General features: G+C 43.0%; 2 protein-coding genes across 2 annotated transcripts; both read right to left on the bottom strand.

The window, feature by feature from the left end:
- Positions 1 to 237: 237 nt before the first annotated feature.
- On the bottom strand, positions 238 to 3,945 carry LOC148048665 (protein S100-A16-like). Its single transcript, XM_087705075.1, has 4 exons — positions 3,797 to 3,945; positions 2,227 to 2,387; positions 1,687 to 1,740; positions 238 to 550 (listed from the first exon to the last, which is right to left on the bottom strand). Exons 1-4 carry the CDS (start codon positions 3,801 to 3,803, stop codon positions 425 to 427), a joined length of 348 nt encoding a protein of 115 aa, XP_087561201.1. The 5' UTR covers positions 3,804 to 3,945; the 3' UTR covers positions 238 to 424.
- Positions 3,946 to 7,139: 3,194 nt separating this feature from the next.
- LOC106552513 (protein S100-A16) lies at positions 7,140 to 17,686 on the bottom strand. The gene is made up of 3 exons (XM_087705068.1): positions 17,444 to 17,686; positions 8,689 to 8,864; positions 7,140 to 7,399 (listed from the first exon to the last, which is right to left on the bottom strand). The coding sequence occupies exons 1-3, from the start codon at positions 17,448 to 17,450 to the stop codon at positions 7,235 to 7,237; spliced, it is 348 nt and encodes a 115-aa protein (XP_087561194.1). The 5' UTR covers positions 17,451 to 17,686; the 3' UTR covers positions 7,140 to 7,234.
- Positions 17,687 to 19,357: the final 1,671 nt, after the last annotated feature.

Here is a 19,357-nt window from a genome sequence, read left to right as displayed (position 1 = left end):
TGGGGAATTCTGGGAGTTGAAGTCCACCCGCCTTAAAGGTCAACAAAGATCCCTGTTATTTTTCATTTTTTCTGACGTTATTTCCAGTCGTTTTAGCTGGACTTGAATTAGATTTCCATCCATCCATCCATCCATCCATCCATCCATCCATCCATCCATCCATCCATCCATCTATCTATCTATCTATCTCTCTCTCTCTCTATATATATATATATCTATAGATATCCGAAGCGGTCCTGGGTTTTTGACGCGGCAACTTTTATTGCAGTGTTAATCGCAGTTTGATGGCTCCCTTAATTTCTTAGAACACCCCTGCCCCGAATTTCCCCTGACCCACATGGGGTATTCTTAAGATTAACCGCTCCAAAATGCAGGGAGTTTGGGGGGGGGGTGTTTAAAAATGGTGGCCGAAGGGCCTTTGGGGTCATTGGACTGGATTCTTTCCCTTGGGTTCAACGGCCGTCTTTGTTTCCAATTTATATTGGGCGATGGGCCCCGCAATAGTCCCAATGAAGTCCCAATATTTCTCGAAATCGATCACCCTGTCCCCTTCCGCATTCCGTTTTTCTGCCGCCTCCTCGTTCTCGCTGTTCTAGAGGGAAGGAAGGAGAGGGAAACTGATCAGGCGGAGGAGGAGAGAGAGAGAGAGGGAGGGAGAAAGAGAAAAAGAGAAAAAGATGATATGGATGGGGAGAGAGAGAGAGAGAGAGAGAGAGAGAGAGAGATGATAGATAGATGATAGATAGATGATAGATAGATGATAGATAGATAGATAGATAGATAGATAGATAGATAGATAGATAGATAGATAGATAGATAGATAGATAGATATAGAGGGAGGATAGATAGATAATAGAGGCAGGAGATGATAGATGGATGGATGGATGGATGGATGGATGGATGGATGGATAGATAGATATAGATAGATAGGGTAGATAGATAGATAGGGTAGATAGATAGATAGATAGATAGATAGATGGGTAGATATATATATAGATAGATAGATAGATAGATAGATAGATAGATAGATAGATACATAGATAGATAGATAGATAGATAGATAGATAGATAGATAGATAGATACATAGATACATAGATACATAGATACATAGATGATAGATAGAGAGAGAGAGAGAGAGATGATAGATAGATAGATAGATAGATAGATAGATAGATAGATACATAGATAGATAGATAGATAGATAGATAGATACATAGATACATAGATACATAGATACATAGATGATAGATAGAGAGAGAGAGAGAGAGAGATGATAGATAGATAGATAGATAGATAGATAGATAGATAGATAGATAGATAGATAGATAGATAGATACATACATACATACATACATACATACATACATACATACATACATAGATACATAGATACATAGATGATTGATTGATAGATGATAGATGGATGGATGGATGGATGGATGGATGGATGGATGGATAGATAGATAGATAGATAGATAGATAGATAGATAGAGAGGGAGGATAGATAGATAATAGAGGCAGGAGATGATGGATGGATGGATGGATGGATGGATGGATGGATGGATGGATGGATGGATGGATGGATAGATAGATATAGGGTAGAGAGAGAGAGAGGGTAGATAGATAGATAGATAGATAGATTAGATAGATAGATAGATAGATAGATAATCGTTCACCTTGGCTCCATCCTTATCTAGTTTGTGCCTCAGTTTGTCTACCGCCTCCTCGTTCTCGGTGTTCTTCAGGGAAGGAAGCAGAGGGAAACCCATCAGGTGGAGGAGGGAAACGGATTCCCACCCAGTTCACTGGGGACAAGGGATGAGGGGGGGCGTATAACCCTTGTCTTTCATTTGGCAGAGGGATCCTTAGCCCCCCCCCCCGCCCTCCGTCTGGATTACAGCCCCCATCGTCCTGCACAGGTCTCCGTCTCCCCGACAGTGAGAGAGATGGCCGTGTTTCTCAACCTTAGCCCCCTTTTGAGAACTTCAACTCCCAGAATTCCCCAGCTAGCCTGCTTTGCTTATAGCTTTGGCGGCTGAGGGATTCTGGGATTTGAAGTCCCCCCTCCCCACCTTAAAAGTGGGCTAAGGTTGAGAAATATCGAGATAACTTTTATATTTTATGGGTTACGATCATCGGATCTTGGCAGTCCTTATCTGAAACCCCCTCCTGTTGGAGCCCACATTCGGACGGGACCCGAGTTCAAGAGCTGCCCCCCCACTCACCTTCAGCATGTGGCTCAGTTCAGTTTGGATCATCTTTTTGAAGTTGGGGGCGTCGATCCCCTCTTTTCTCAGCAAGGGGATTTCTTCGCTGGCGTATTTCTTGTAATTTTCCACGATGGTTCGGATAGCCAACTCCTGCACCGTCTCGCTGCCCTGGGCTCCTGAGGGTGGGGGGGAAAGAAGCTTTGATCACCTGTTGGTCCCCCTTTCCTCTTCTGCATGAAACGAATAAATCCAGCACTTTCTCAATGCAAGGGAGGGAGGGAGGGAGGCTTCTTTCCCGAAGTGGGCATTCAAATCAGGCTTTGAAACACCGAAAGGGAAATCAAATGCAAAGTGTCGCATACGGAAAGGGAAAAACGGAGTGAATAAATTAAAAGGGAAAAGGAAATAAAAATGAAATTAGGGAAAGCAGGAGAGAGACAGACAGACAGACAGAGACAGAATAGAGCAAAACAATTCTATATGATAGATAGATAGATAGATAGATAGATAGATAGATAGATAGATAGATAGATAGATAGATAGATAGATAAATATAGATAAATAGATGAGAGATAGATAGATTGATATAGATATAGATAAATAGATAGATAGATGAGAGAGAGAGGTAAATAGATAGATGATAGATAGATAGATAGATAGATAGATAGATAGATAGATAGATAGATAGATAGATACATGAGAGAGAGATATGATAGATAGATAGATAGATACAGAGAATATATATATATATATAGAGAGAGAAAGATGATAGATAGATAGATGAGAGATAGATAGATTGATATAGATATAGATAAATAGATAGATAGATGAGAGAGAGAGGTAAATAGATGATAGATAGATATAGATAGATAGATATAGATAAATAGATAGATGAGAGAGAGCTGTAAAGAGATAGATGATAGATAGATAGATAAGATATAGATACATGAGAGAGAGAGAGATGATAGATAGATATAAATAAATAGATGAGAGAGAGAGAGAGAGAGATGGTAGATAGATGATAGATAGATATAGATATAGATGATACAGATATAAATATATAAATGCTAAATTAAGCTAAATTTACATGTCTGCTAAATTATTTCCCATTCCGGGATTCAGAAACATGACCAGCTCTTCGGAGATTGAGATGCTTTAACTACAACGCCCCCCCCCCCCTTCCTGAGGATTAGCAACTTAGCAATTTAGATTCTTATTTTTATTCTTATTTTTGATTTTTACGTCGTTATCATAGGGCGCCTAGCTTTGCTGCCCCCATCGAACGTTTCCCTCCCCCCCAAAAAGCGCCTTTTAAAACCCTTGTTTGCTTGGAAACTTTTGGCTGGCGTAAAAAGTATGTTTTGAAAGTTTGCTGACCGACAGGGTTCGTTCAAAGTTACGGCGAAAAAGAATGTTGATCCGGCTGAGATTTCAACATTTGTTAAGGCTGCCTTTTTTTGGGGGGGGGGGATTTTGTCGATAATCTCTCGTTTGCTTTTAGGGGGGAGGTGGGACGTTTTAAGGGTCCCTCTGCCCACCCGTTCACCTTCAAATGCCCCCCCCCATCGTGCCTGGCATTCCTTACCCGCCATGAGGCTTATCTGGCTGGACTTCCAACTGGCCTCTCTTGACCAAGTTTATTTCAAAGTCATGTCGACTCCGGGAGAAAATCCCCTCCTCGTCTCCTCCTTCCCTCCCCACCCCTCATCTGGATCCCACGTGGCACCATTGCCAAATCTCCTCCTGGCTGTGGCCCCGCCAGCCTCTCCGATGGGATTAAGCCCGGGAACATTCAGTGCCCCTGGGCCCCAGGAGGGGAGGGCCAAGGCCCAGGCTGGGGGAAAAAAAAAATTGTCCTCGCCCACCTGGGGAGGATCTCCGAGGGAGGATCGGGGTGGCATTTTGGGTGGCAGGTCCTTAGCGTTTCCCCAAGCCGTGCCCTCGGCGGCTGATCTGCGCCACCTCCAAGCAGGACAGCGTTCTTGTTAATCCAGAGCTGGCAAGCATTTAAAGGCGGTAGGTTAATCAGTTACCCATCCGTCTCAACCAGAAGAGAGCAGGGAGGGGCCTCGGAGGTCTTCTAGTCCAACCCCCTGCTCAAGCAGGAGACCCTAGACCATTTCAGACATGGAGAAGGAAGGAAGGAAGGAAGGAAGGAAGGAAGGAAGGAAGGAAGGAAGGAAGGAAGGAAGGAAGGAAGGAAGGAAAGAAAGAAGGAAGGATAGAAGGAAGGGAAGGGCAGAATAACAGAGTTGGAAGGAACCTTGGAGGTCTTCTAGTCCAACCCCCTGCTCAAGCAGGAGACCATTTCAGACAAACGGCTGTCCAATCTCTTCTTAAAAGCCTCCAGTGATGGAGAAGGAAGGAAGGAAGGAAGGAAGGAAGGAAGGAAAGGAGAAAGAAAGAAAGAACGAAAGAAAGAAAAGAAAAGAAGGAAGGGCAGAATAACAGAGTTGGAGGAGACCTTGGAGGTTTTCTTGTCCAATCTCCTGCTCAAGAGGAGACCATTTCAGAGAAATAGCTGTCCAGTCTCTTCTTAAAAGCCTCCAGTGATGGAGAAGGAAGGAAGGAAGGAAGGAAGGAAGGAAGGAGGGAGGAAAGGAGGAAGGAAGGAAGAAAGAAAAGAAAGAAAAGAAAAGAAGGAAAGGAGGACAGAATAACAGAGTTGGAAGGAACCTTGGAGGTCTTCTAGTCCAACCCCCTGCTCAAGCAGGAGACTATTTCAGACAAACGACTGTCCAGTCTCTTCTTAAAAGCCTCCAGTGATGGAGAAGGAAGGAAGGAAGGAAGGAAGGAAGGAGGGAGGAAAGGAGAAAGAAAGAAAGAACGAAAGAAAGAAAGAAAGAAAGAAAAGAAAAGAAGAAAAGAAAGAAAAGAAAAGAAAGAAAAGAAAAGAAGGGAGGGCAGAATAACAGAGTTGGAAGGAACCTTGGAGGTCTTCTAGTCCAACCCCCTGCTCAAGCAGGAGACCATTTCAGACAAATGGCTGTCCAGTCTCTTCTTAAAAGCCTCCAGTGATGGAGAAGGAAGGAAGGAAGGAAGGAAGGAAGGAAGGAAGGAAGGAAGGAAGGAAGGAAGGAAGGAAGGGGCAGAATAACAGAATTGGAAGGGACCTTGGAGGTCTTCTAGTCCAACCCCCTGCTCCCTAGACCATTTCAGCCAGGCGGCTGTCCAGTCTCTTCTTCAAAACCTCCAGTGTTAAAGCACCCACAACTTCTAGTGGCAAGCTGTCCCGCTGGCTAATTGTCCTCACTGTCAGGAAGTTTCTCTTTAATTCCACGTTGCTTCTCTCCTTGATTAGTTTCCATCCATTGCTTCTTCCCCTGCCTTTGGAGAATAAGTTGACCCTCCCCTCTTCTTTGGGGCAGCTCCCCCCCCCCCAATATTTGAAGGCTGCTATCATATCCTGCAACTGTTTTACCACAAGGTCAAATCTTTGCCTATTTTACTAAAAAAAAGCCAAACTTCTGCTTAACATAGAAATGTGGGACGTTGTAAGTCGGGGACAAATAGAGATGGATTTCTCCCAGTTTGGACCAGTTCGCCCCAAAAGGTAGTGGAATTCAGGCCTGGGGTCGCCAAACCAGCACCCCCCGCCCCGAACCGGTTCCCTCCTTGCCGCCGAGCCGCCGCCATTTTGGTTTTTAAGCAACTGCGCTGGCGCAGTTCACCGTCAGTTGCCCTGCGCATGCGTCTGGTGGGCGCGCAGCTTCCGAACCGCTGGTCAAAACCGGCAGCAACCCACCCCCGGGCACGACGTGTGTTTTGTGGCGGAGTTGGCCTCCTCCGTCCTCAATGAGGACCGGAAGCTTGTTTTGGGGAGAAAGGTTCGATAAAGATAGATAATAGATAGATAGATGATAGATAGATAGATAGATAGATAGATAGATAGATAGATAGATAGATAGATAGATAGATAGATAGATAGATAGATAGATAGATGATAGATAGATAGATAGATAGATAGATAGATGATAGATAGATAGATAGATAGATAGATAGATAGATGATAGATAGATAGATAGATAGATAGATAGATTAGATAGATAGATAGATGATAGATAGATCGATAGATAGATAGATGATAAATAGATAGATAGATAGATAGATAGATAGATAGATAGATAGATAGATAGATGATAGATAGATAGATATAGATAAATAGATAGAGAGTGGTAAATAGATGGATGATAGATGATAGATAGATAGATAGATAGATAGATAGATAGATAGATAGATAGATAGATGATGAGAGATAGATAGATAGATGAGAGATAGATAGATATAGATAAATAGATAGAGAGAGGTAAATCGATGGATGATAGATAGATAGATAGATAGATAGATAGATGATAGATAGATAGATATAGATAAATAGAGAGAAGTAAATAGATAGATGATAGATAGATAGATAGATATAGATAGATAGATAGATAGATATAGATAGATAGATGAGAGAGAGAGAGACGATAGATAGATATAGAGATGATATATAGAGATAGAAAGAGATAATGATAGATAGATAGATAGATAGATAGATAGATAGATAGATAGATATAAATAGATGAGAGAGAGAGATAAATAGATAGATAGATGATAGGTAGATAGATAGATAGATAGATAGATAGATAGATAGATAGATAGTTAGATAGATAGATGATAGATAGATAGATAGATAGATAGATAGATAGATAGATAGATAGATATAGATAAATAGATGAGAGAGAGAGATAAATAGATAGATGATAGGTAGATAGATATAGATACAGATACAGATACAGATACAGATATAAATATAGATATATAAAAGCTAAATTAAACTAAATTTACACATCTACTAGACAAAGACATTGGAAGCCGTTCTGGTTTTTATTGCAGTGTTATTCACAGTTTGACAGCCCCACATGAGGTATCCTTAAGATTAGTTGCTCCGAAACGCGGGGGATTTAAGGGGTGAAAAACGGTGCAAATGGGGGGGTTGGTTACAGTGGATTATTTCCCTTTTGATTCAACGGGCCGCCGTTTATTTCTTGAATTTCTCGCTCTCTTCCTGTTGCCGGATCAGGCAGGAGATGGGGCTGGCGATACCCCCGATCAAATTCCAATATTCGTCGAAGTTGATCTCCCCGTCCTGATTCTCATCCAGGTCGCAGATCAATTTATCGGCCGCCTGCCTGTTCTTGGTGTCCTGGAGGGGAGGAAGCAGAGGAGAACCGATCAGGCGGAGGAGGGAAACTCATTCCCATCCAGCGCAGAGGCACGAGGTGGAAGACAGGAGGGGGGGGGGATATAACTCATGTCTTTAATTTTTTTTGGGGGGGGTCCGTGGCCCCCTCTCAAAAGTGGTGCGGTGGCCTAGAGGCGGAGCCTCTCGCCTTACCATCAGGAGGCTGTGAGTTCGAGCCCCAGGTAGAGGCAGATAGTTCTCTCTCTGGGCGCAAGGAGAACATTATCCGCCACACAAAACTCCGCCCTGGCAACGGGAAGGGCATCTGGCCACTAAAAACACTCAGCCCCGTTCAGTTGGCCAGGCTCCATCCCGATGCCAAGGATTATGGGGTCGTTAAAGAAAAGATGATGGTCCTTAGCCCCCCTCCCTCTCTCTCTGTCTAGCTTGCAATGCCCATCATCCTGAATGGATAACCGTCTCCCTGATGGGAGTCGGAGTCCCTAGAAATGGGGAGAGAGTCCGGTTTTGCATTTTCTTGCCTTGAGCTCAGTCCACCGTCCCTTCGAGGTAGACCAGGTCAGAAACAGGAAGGAGTCTAAGACCACTACATCTCTCTCTCTCTCTCTCTCTCTCTCTCTCTCTCATCTATGAATTATCTATCTATCTATCTATCTATCTATCTATCTATCTATCTATCTATCTATCTATCTATCTATCTATCTAAATTATCTATCTATCTATCTATCTATCTATCTATCTATCTATCTATCTATCTCTATCATGTATTGTCTCTGTCTTATCTATCTATCTATCTATCTAAATTATCTATCTATCTATCTATCTATCTATCTATCTAAATTATCTATCTATCTATTTATCTATCTCTATCATGTATTGTCTGCCTGTCTTATCTATCTATCTATCTATCTATCTATCTATCTATCTATCTATCTATCTATCTATCTATCTATCTATCTATCTATCTATATCTATCCCTCCCTCCCTCCCTCTCTCTATATCTATCTCTCCCTCTCTCTATATCTATCTATCTATCTATCTATGCATTATTGAGATGAATTATATCAAAGCTATAAGCAAAGCTGGCTGAGGGATTCTGGGAGTTGAAGTCCACCCCTCCTCAAGTTGTTAATAATGTTTCTTATTAGAAACATTGACCGAGGAATGATAACTTTCATGCCTGCGGGTGAGGATGACAAAATCCTGACATCCCCTCTCTGTTCCCCCCTCCCCTCTCCGTTTGAGCCCAAATTCGGACGGGACCCGAGTTCAGGAGCCGCCCCGCTCACCGTCAGCATGTGGTTCAGTTCGTGGCTGAGCATTTTCCTGAAATCGGATTTGCTGATCCCGCGCCGTCTGCGGCAACAGCATCCTTTGCCGGAATATCTGTCGTAATTCTTCACCAGGGTCTGGATCGCCCACTCGAGCTCCGAGTCTCCTGTCACCGCCATGCTGCCCTTGGTTCCTGGGGAGGGGGTGGGGGGGGAAACAGAGAGAAAGAAAAGAAAAAGCTGTGATCGCCTGTTGGTCCCCTTTCCTGAGTAAAGTTAAGAGCTCCCTCGACGCACATGGAGCTTCTCCCTCCAGTGATTCAGGGAGAGGCTGTGAAATTCAGGTTACAGCCTTCAGCAAAGAGGAAATCCAAAAAGAAAGAGAAAAGCCGCAGAATACCGAGAGGAAAAATAGAACGTAAAATATAAATGCATGAACGAATGAAAAAAGGAAAGCGGGAAGAACAAAAGAGGCAGGAGAAAGAGAGAAAGGAGAAAAGGAGACTGGGAACGAAAACGCCTTCGGAGAATATACGACGGGCAGTCTAGTCATTTGATAAATCAGTTTATTTACAAATAAAACGAAATTACGTTTACACGCCTGCCTAGGCACCTCCAATTTCAAATTCGGAAATAGGATCCTTTGCAAGCAGCTCCCCCCCAGATCGACGCATCGCGGCTCCCTCTGGTTTCCTTCCTGAGGACTAGCAGCTTGGATTAAACTCGTGTTGTGGCCCGCCGGCAGAGTCGGACAGTGAGGAGGGTTGGGGAGGAAGATGGGCCCAGTCCTGGTGTCCGGGGAAGGCTCGGACGAGGGCTCTGCGTCGGAGGCAGAGAGGGGGCCAGGGCCGTATGCCAGTTCTCAGCTGCCTTCGGAGCTAGACAGCAGCGAGGCAGAGGGACAGGGGGAGCCTGTTCCCAGTGTGCGCATGCGCAGAGTTGCCAGACGAAGGAAAGAGCTCAGAAATCAGGGTCGACTTGGGAGTAAAGCCACAGGTGGACGGTGAATGGCCCCTCCCAGAGGACATAAAAGAGGAGCAAAAGGGGAAGGGGATTTTGCAGGAAACGATTCCTTCGTCCGGTCGTTAGATTAGTTTCAGGAGTGTGAAGATCTGTCCGTGAATCTCCGAGACTCTGTGCCCAAGTCTTTCCTTGTGCCCAGCACTGGAAAACATTGGCAGCTTTCCAAGCTAGATAAGGTCTGTGGTGATAAATACTCCTTTGAAAACTTGTTTGCCAGGCCTTGGTTGAAGGTGAAGGAGAGGAATTCACATTTGCTTAATAAAAGAGGACCAGGACTCTTGTCTCGTGCTTTTTGGGGAAGCCTCAGTCAGAATAATCCAACCCGCGTGCGAAATCCCCCCCCCGCTGCGGCGAGAAAGGTCGCCCCAAGCTCACTTAACCAACGTCTCGCTTAGCAGCGGAAACGCCGGGCCCAATAATAGTCGTAACCCGAGAACCGTACGGTGTAAATTGCGACTGAAAAAAACCTCTTCACGCACCAGATGTGCCTTGGGGAGCAATATCTGTTTGTTTTTTTCCCCCCCGCGATGCCAGCCAAGCAATTTTTTTGCAAATTTTGCAAAAAAGAAATCGGACGACTCCCATCTCGCGGTGGAGGAAGATATTCCACGGGGAATATCTGGGGGGGGAAAAGCATTTGTGGTCAAACCAAGTCTCGACTGAGTTAAAAAAAGGACTTTAAACAACAACAGTTTCTTGCCTGTTTTGATGTGGGTTTAATTCGGGCTTGGGATTGAACCGGCAATTCTGGTTTATCCGGAGTCTTTGGGGTTATTTATCATTCAGGAGAGGCGTGGGTTTTCCTTGGGGTTGCGTTGTCGTTGTTTTTTGCAAAAACGTAACAATGCTTGATGTTGGCTTCGCTTGGTTATTTTTTTTTCCAGCAACAGTGGATTTATTTTTTTTAATTGAAAATGAATGCGACAGATAAAGAAGCCTAGCTTTGAATGTTTGGTTATTCAGCTAACATTGTGCTGGCTGAATATGATTGTGCTAGAATGGATGGAACGGAATGGAATATAACAGAATAGAGAAAGAATAGAATAGAATTTGGAATAGAAAATAGAACAGAATAGAAATGAAATTAGAAGAGAAGAGAAAAGAAAACAGAATAGAATAGAGAATAGAATATAGAATAGAATAGAAATTAGAATAGAGAATAGAATAGAAAGAATAGAAATTAGAATAGAAGAGAAATTAGAAGAGAAGAGAAAAGAAAACAGAATAGAAGAAAAGAGAAATTAGAAGAGAAGAGAAAAGAAAACAATAGAATAGAATAGAGAATACAATAGAATAGAATAGAAATTAGAATAGAGAATAAAATAGAAAATAGAAGAGAAGAGAAATTAGAAGAGAAGAGAAAAGAAAACAGAATATAATAGAATTGAGAAGAGAAGAGAATAGAAATTAGAATAGAGAATAAAATAGAAATTAGAAAATAAAATAAAATAGAATAGAGAATAGAATAGAAATTAGAATAGAGAATAAAATAGAAATTAGAAAATAAAATAAAAGAATAGAGAATAGAATAGAAATTAGAATAGAGAATAAAATAGAAATTAGAATAGAGAATAAAATAGAAATTAGAATAGAAAATAGAATAGAGAATAGAATAGAAATTAGAATAGAGAATAAAATAGAAAATAGAAGAGAAGAGAAAGAAGAGAAGAGAAAAGAAAACAATAGAATAGAATATAATTGAATAGAGAAGAGAATAGAAATTAGAATAGAGAATAGAGAATAGAATAGAAAATAGAAGAGAAATTAGAAGAGAAAAGAAAACAGAATAGAATAGAGAATAGAAGAGAAAACAGAATAGAATAGAATAGAATGGGATCTTGGAGGTCTTCTAGTCCAGCCCCCTCCTTCATAACTGTCACTGCAGTTGTGAAGTCAGTAGCACCGTCGTTAAGCGAATCCGGTCCGAAGGTCGCAAAAGGGGATCGCGCCACCCCGGGGACGCTGCGAACCGCCATAAATACGAATCACTTGACACATATCCCAATTCCGATCACGCGGCCCCCGGTGATGCCGCAACGGTCGTAAGTGCGGGGAGGAAAAACAGTCCTGAAAAGTCCCTTTTTCTCGGTGACGCTGCCACTTCAGTCACTAAACAGGCAGGAGTTTTACGCCAAGGACATAAACTGGGTTATTGTTAACTACGGTTCATTGCAAAGGTGGCTCGAACGTTCAGACTTTAATTGAGCATTTAATTGAACCTTTCCCCCTCCCCAAAATCCAGAGCCTGGGAAAGTGGGGGGCTTGGACGCACCCCAAAGAATTCACACACACCCCCAAGGCAGAGGAGGAACCGGATAATGTAGGAGGGTGGGCACACACCCCGTTGCGATACGGGAGTTGCTCCCTTCTTTACATAACTCCGGTCAAGCCTGTTCGTCTAGCTTCCTCCCGAGACACGGCCTATATATCGAGTTACGGCCTGCCATAAAAAAAAAACACGGGGTGTTTTGATTCCCTAGGGATTTCCCAGAGTGGGAGTTTTCCTCGGTTTTCCCCGCCTGTGAAATGGGTACATCCGTTCGCCACGAAAGAAACGTAGCCTTTTTCCCCATGCTGTGCGGTGGTCTTGGAAGAACAGAAGGGGATATAGTAATTATTTAGCTCAGTGGGTGCAAAACCTGGGCTATTTTAAGAGGGGTGGGCTTCAACCCCCAGAATCCCCCAGTTTGCATGCTTTAAGAGGGGTGGGCTTCCATTCCCAGAATCCCCCAGTTTGCATGTTTTAAGAGGGGTGGGCTTCAACCCCCAGAATCCCCCAGTTTGCATGCTTTAAGAGGGGTGGGCTTCAACCCCCAGAATCCCCCAGTTTGCATGCTTTAAGAGGGGTGGGCTTCCATTCCCAGAATCCCCCAGTTTGCATGCTTTAAGAGGGGTGGGCTTCGACTCCCAGAATCCCCCAGTTTGCATGCTTTAAGAGGGGTGGGCTTCCATTCCCAGAATCCCCCAGTTTGCATGCTTTAAGAGGGGTGGGCTTCAACCCCCAGAATCCCCCAGTTTGCATGTTTTAAGAGGGGTGGGCTTCAACCCCCAGAATCCCCCAGTTTGCATGTTTTAAGAGGGGTGGGCTTCTACTCCCAGAATCCCCCAGTTTGCATGCTTTAAGAGGGGTGGGATTCCATTCCCAGAATCCCCCAGTTTGCATGCTTTAAGAGGGGTGGGCTTCCACTCCCAGAATCCCCCAGTTTGCATGCTTTAAGAGGGGTGGGATTCCATTCCCAGAATCCCCCAGTTTGCATGCTTTAAGTGGGGTGGGCTTCAACTCCCAGAATCTCCCAGTTTGCATGCTTTAAGAGGGGTGGGCTTCAACTCCCAGAATCCCCCAGTTTGCATGCTTTAAGAGGGGTGGGATTCCATTCCCAGAATCCCCCAGTTTGCATGCTTTAAGAGGGGTGGGCTTCAACTCCCAGAATCCCCCAGTTTGCATGCTTTAAGAGGGGTGGGCTTCAACTCCCAGAATCCCCCAGTTTGCATGCTTTAAGAGGGGTGGGCTTCCACTCCCAGAATCCCCAAAACTTTTGTTGCCAAGTGAAACATGGAGTCCGTTTTTACACCTCGTTTCATGACCTTTCGTTGCCACGGTTGTTAAGTGAAGCTTTGTCGTTAAGCGAATCTGGCTTCCCCCACCGACCTTGAAGGTCGCAAAAAGGGGATCATGTGAACCCCGCCGTCATAAGTACAAGTCCGTTACCAAGCGTCCGAAATGCTGATCACGTGACTGTGAGCATGGTAAGTGTGAAAAAGCGGCCGTTATGTCGCTTTTTTTCACTGCGCCGTTGTAACTTTGAACAGTCGCTAAACGAACCGTCGTAAGTCGAGGACCGCCTGTGTGAATTCCAGCCATGTCTAGAAAACGAATCCTCTTCATTTCCTCCCGATTGCCAATTCTAGCATTTCCCAATTCCAGACAGGCGGCGTTGAGAAATCCGGGCGGTTCCTCGTTTTTAATTCCCCGTCTTTTAATTTTCGGGGCGTGATTGTTTGATTGCTGCTTTATTTGTCTTTAATATCCCTGTGGGGAGGGATATCTGTTTATTTAAACAGTAGCAGAGTTGGAAGGGACCTTGGAGGTCCTCTAGTCCAACCCTCTGCTTACGCAGGAGACAGTGTACTAGCGGGATTCGAACCGCCGAATTGCCGACCTTTCTGATCGACAAGCTCAGTGTCTTAGCCGCCGAGCCACCTAGTCAGGCAATTTTAAGCGGAAAAGGGGATTTTCGCTGCCTGTTTCTAAAGCGAGTGGCTTCCTTCAAATGGGTGCACGATGGATGAATTGTAAAATAAAAGAATAAAATGAAAGAATAAAATAAAAGAATAAAATGAAAGAATAAAATAAAAGAATAAAATAAAAAATAAAAAATAAAAAAATAAAATAAAATAATAAAAGAATAAAATGAAATAATAAAATAAATAATAAAATAAACAAAATAATATAATATAATAAAATAATAAAATAAAACAAAACAAAATAAATAAAATAAAATAAAAATAAAATAAAATATAATAATAATAACAATACCACCAAGAGAGTGAACCCATTCGTAAATCAGGGGGCAAAAAGACACGCCCCTTGGCTGAGTGGCAGGTCAAAGTTCGAATTAGTTTCAAGGCTCTGTGGATGCCAATGGATGGATGGAGAAAGAGACAGAGAGAGACAGATGAATGGAGAATAGATGGAAAGATAATAGGAAATAGAAAAGTGGAGGGCAGGAAAAAGATAAATCGAAAAAGCAAGAAGTAAAGGTGATAGATAATAAATTGGGAAATGGAGAGACAGATACAATATAGGTAGGTAGGTAGGTAGGTTGATAAGATAGATAGATAGATAGATAGATAGATAGATAGATAGATAGATAGATAGATAGATAGATAGATAGATAGATAGATGAGGGGGGGAGAGCGAGGAAGAGGGAGATGAGATGGATAGACAGACAGGGACAGAGGGACAGAGAGATGTTAGAAATAGATAGATAGATGAGATGGATGGATGGATGGACAGATGGACAGACAGGGACAGAGAGATAATAGAAGCAGATGAGATAGATGATGGATGGATGGATGGATGGATGGACGGATAGACAGGGAGAGAGAGATAGAAATGGATGGATGGAAAGATGGATGGATGGATGGATGCAGAGAGGGAAGAGATATGAGAGATATAGATGAGAGATATAGATGATGGATGGATGGATAGACAGGGAGAGAGAGATAGAAATGATAGAAATGGATGGATGAATTGATGGATGGATGCAGAGAGGGAAGAGATATGAGAGAGAGAGAGAGATGAGATAGATGATGGATGAATGGATGGATGGATAGACAGACAGACAGACAGATTGATTTGCCCAGTGTAACAATCCGAATTAGCAACGGAATAGCTCATCTTTGCCCTGGTCCCTGTCAACAGGAAACCCTTCCTTTTGGTAGCGCTTAATCTCCCCTGTGGAACTCATGGCCACAAGCTGGGGAAAGGCGCAGCCTGTCTGTGGCTTCGCCTCGAGGTCCCAACCTCAGGATTCCTGCTCTAAAACTACAGTGACCATCATCCTTGCCTGGGGAGTAACAGCCCCGCCATAACTCTTGAGGGGTGGGGTGTGGGGTGTGGGAGGAACGGGGCCAGTGTGGCGTTAAGGCCAGGAAAGCTAGCTTACGCGGGAGACGTTTATCGGTGGAGCCTCTCCATTCAGGAGAAGTCTACCCTACAGCACCATTTGCTGGAACGCCGCTAGGGAAAAACCCTGGGGGGGGGGTACCTCCTTTTCCCCGGCCGTTTTCAAGAGAAAGCTTTTGGATTTAAATGACTGGAGGAGGAGGAGGGGGGTCCTCCAGTTACGACCAGAATTTCTGTTCCTAAGCAAGTTCGGTCATTAAGCGAGTTGCGCCTGGATTTTATGGCCTCGTTTGCCCAAATTATGAATCGAATCGTTTCGCTGAGCCCCCAGGTCTTTCCGGCCTGGATATTTTAAACACAGGGAGAAAACCGACACCGACGGGGACATCCGAAGGCTATCAAATGAATAATCCTTCTTCCCTTAGTATTATTATTATTATTATTATTTTAAGAGAAGATTACACCCAGGACGTGACATTTTCGTATAATTGCTACTGGAGGCAGCTTCCGAAAATAAAATTAAAAATAAACAGCCTCGAAATCCATTTGCATATCAGACACCCCATTAATTCAACATTCTTCCCGTCTGGAGGACTACAAATCCCAGAAGCCCCAAATCTAGGAAGTCTCCCCCCCATCTCTCTCTCTCTCTCTCCCTCTCTCCCTCTCTCCCTCTCTCCCTCTATCTATCCATCTATCCATCTATCTATCTTTCTCTATCTATCTATCTATCATCTATCATCTATTTATCTATCGTATCAATTTATCTATCTATCATTTGTATCTATTTTTCCATCCTTCCATCTATCAAACTCTATTTATCATCTATTTCTCTCTCCCTCTTTCTCATCTCTTTCTTTCTCTCCCTCCCTCCCTCTCTCTCTCTCTCTCTCACCTCTCATCTCTCTCTCTCTCATCTCTCTATATCTACTGGTATCTATCTATCATCACGTATGTATTATTTATCATTTGAATCTATCTATCCTCCCATCTCTCTATTAAACTTTTATCATCTATTTCTATCTATTTTACCTCTCTCATTTCTCTCTCATCTATCTATATCTACTGGTATCTATCTATCTATCTATCTATCTATCTATCTATCTATCTATCTATCTATCTATCTATTATCTATCTATCTATCATCACCTATGTCTATTATCTATCATTTGTATTTATCTTTCTATCCTTCCATCTCTCTATCAAACTGTATCATCTATTTCTCTCTCTCTCTCTCTCTCTCTCTCTCTTTCCACTCTCTCCCTTCCTCTCTCTTTCTCTCTTTCTTTCTCTCTCTCTCTCTCTTTCCTCTCTCTCCCTCCCTTCCTCTCTCTCTCTCTCTTTCTCTATCTCTCCCTCCTTCCCTCTCTCCCTTCTCCCCTCTCTCATTTTAAATTCCAGACTGGGTGTTGTTCGCAAAACTTTGGACAAGTTTCAACTTGACTGGCCTTATTTCAACAGCCTCCAACGGGTTTTTTGGGAGGGGGAACCGGATGGAGGGCTGCGAGAGGGGCTGGGGAAAGTAGGAAGGTGGGGGGGGGGCGCCAATTTTCCTCTTTATTTTGTGAAAAACACAACCAGGGTTTGCAAGACACCCCCACCCCCGAAAGACTCAGGTCAAACCAACTCAAAGCGGGCTTCCCCTCCCAAACTCGCCTCGAAAATCCCCAAAGGAAAAAGAAAAATCTAGATTTTCCTCCCGTCGATGAAAACCTGGCATTGCCCCATCTCGGCGCCCGACTGCCCCAACCTGGGTTTTGGGGGTCGTGTGAGAATCGATCGCAAAGTTTGGACGTAACACAGAACTTTCTCTCTTTTTCTAAGTCACGGATGGCTCCTTTAAAACAAAAAAGACCCTTCCTCCTTCTCTCCAATTCTTCCTTTTCGACTTTTCTGCGTCTGGATCCGTCCGGTTGTGTGAATTCAACGACGGCTCCGTCGAGCGATTGATGGACTGACAGGCAGACCCGATCCACACACACACACACAAAAAAATACTTTCCCACTTTTTGCAAACTTAAAACCTCTCCGGCTTTCCGAGTGGCGTCTTAAAAACTCTCTGCCCACCTACCCACAATCAATGCCACCATTGTGTGGCACAACCGCCTTGGCGTTCCTTACCTGGCATGATGGGTTGTGTGGCTGGGCACCGGCAGCTGTCCCTGTGCTGGCTTTCCTCTGTCGGATTCACCTCTGGCCTCTGTTTACGACGGTCTATTTGAGTAAAGGATTCTGTAAACTCCCATCCAAAGTTACGCCCGGCCCCTGAATCACGAGAGCAGGACGGGCTGGCTTTTAAAGAGATAATTCCCTCCTCTTCTCCTTCTTTCTTCCCACCGTCACTCCTCCGGTTCTTTTCGGGGTGTTCCTCTCTCTCTGACTAACACCCCCTGGATCCCACGTGGCGCCGTTGCCAAATCACGCTGCCAGCTTGGCACCGCCGTGCCAGGCCCTGAAATAGGGCAGAGAGGGGAGCCCCAGTCTCCAGGAGGGGACAGTTAAGAGCCAGGCTGAAGAAGTAAATAATAATAAAATTAATCATGGACATTTTGGGGCTGTTTTCCGAGGGAAATTTTGGCGGAGATCCAGAGGGTTGGCACATCCCTCGCATTCCCCAAAGCCGTGTCCTCGGCGGCCAGCTGCTGTGGTGACATCCCAACCACAGCATTCCTCTCGTTGATCCAGAATTAGCCACAGGCCGCACCTTGAAAGCTGTTGGTTAATCAGTGATGGAGAAGGAGAGGCCTCTTGATTTAAAACTTAAGTTTTCCTTCCTTCGTTCCCGTTTTAATTAGGACGCACTGCATCTCTCTCTCTCATCTATCTATATCTAATGCTATCTCTCTGTCTGCCTAACTTTCATCACGTGTGTCTGTTATTTATCATTTGCATCTATTTTTCTGTCCTTCCATCTCTCTATCAAGCAGAGATAGATAGAAATAGATAATATGATGATATCTACCTACCTATCTATCTATTCTCATATATGTATTATCTATCTGTCTATCATCTCATGTATGTATTATCTATCTTTCTTTCTTTCTTTCTTTCTTTCTTTCTTTCTTTCTTTCTATCTATCATCACCTTCTTTCTATCTATCATCACCTGTGTCTATTATTTATCATTTGCATCTGTTTTTCTATCCTTCCATCTCTCTATCAAACAGAGATAGATAGAAATAGATAATATGATGATATCTACCTACCTATCTATCTATTCTCATATATGTATTATCTATCTGTCTATCATCTCATGTATGTATTATCTATCTTTCTTTCTTTCTTTCTTTCTTTCTTTCTTTCTTTCTATCTATCATCACCTGTGTCTATTATTTATCATTTGCATCTATTTTTCTATCCTTCCATCTCTCTATCAAGCAGAGATAGATAGAAATAGATAATATGATGATATCTACCTACCTATCTATCTATTCTCATATATGTATTATCTATCTGTCTATCATCTCATGTATGTATTATCTATCTTTCTTTCTTTCTTTCTTTCTTTCTTTCTTTCTTTCTATCTATCATCACCTGTGTCTATTATTTATCATTTGCATCTGTTTTTCTATCCTTCCATCTCTCTATCAAACAGAGATAGATAGAAATAGATGATAATATGATATTTACCTACCTACCTACCTACCTACCTACCTACCTACCTACCTACCTATCTATCATCTATCTATCTATCTATCTATCTATCTATCTATCTATCTATCTATCTATCTATCTATCTATCTCTCATCTATCTATCTATCTATCTATCTATCTATCATCTATCTATCTATCATCTATCTATCTATCTATCTATCTATCTATCTATCTATCTATCATCTATCTATCTATCTATCATCTATCTATCATCTATCTATCTATCTATCATCTATCTATCATCTATCTATCATCTATCTATCTATCATCTATCTATCTATCTATCTATCTATCTATCTATCTATCTATCTATCTATCTATCTATCTATCATCTTTCTATCATCTATCTATCTATCTATCTATCTATCTATCTATCTATCTA

This window comes from Thamnophis sirtalis, unplaced genomic scaffold (genome assembly GCF_051295495.1).
Source record: "Thamnophis sirtalis isolate CommonGarterSnake01/CBP01778 unplaced genomic scaffold, rThaSir2_p1.2 scaffold_2, whole genome shotgun sequence".
In the NCBI taxonomy this organism is placed as follows: Eukaryota; Metazoa; Chordata; class Lepidosauria; order Squamata; family Natricidae; genus Thamnophis; species Thamnophis sirtalis.
Note: the sequence above shows the minus strand (reverse complement) of the source record. Positions and strands in the feature narration are given on the sequence as shown.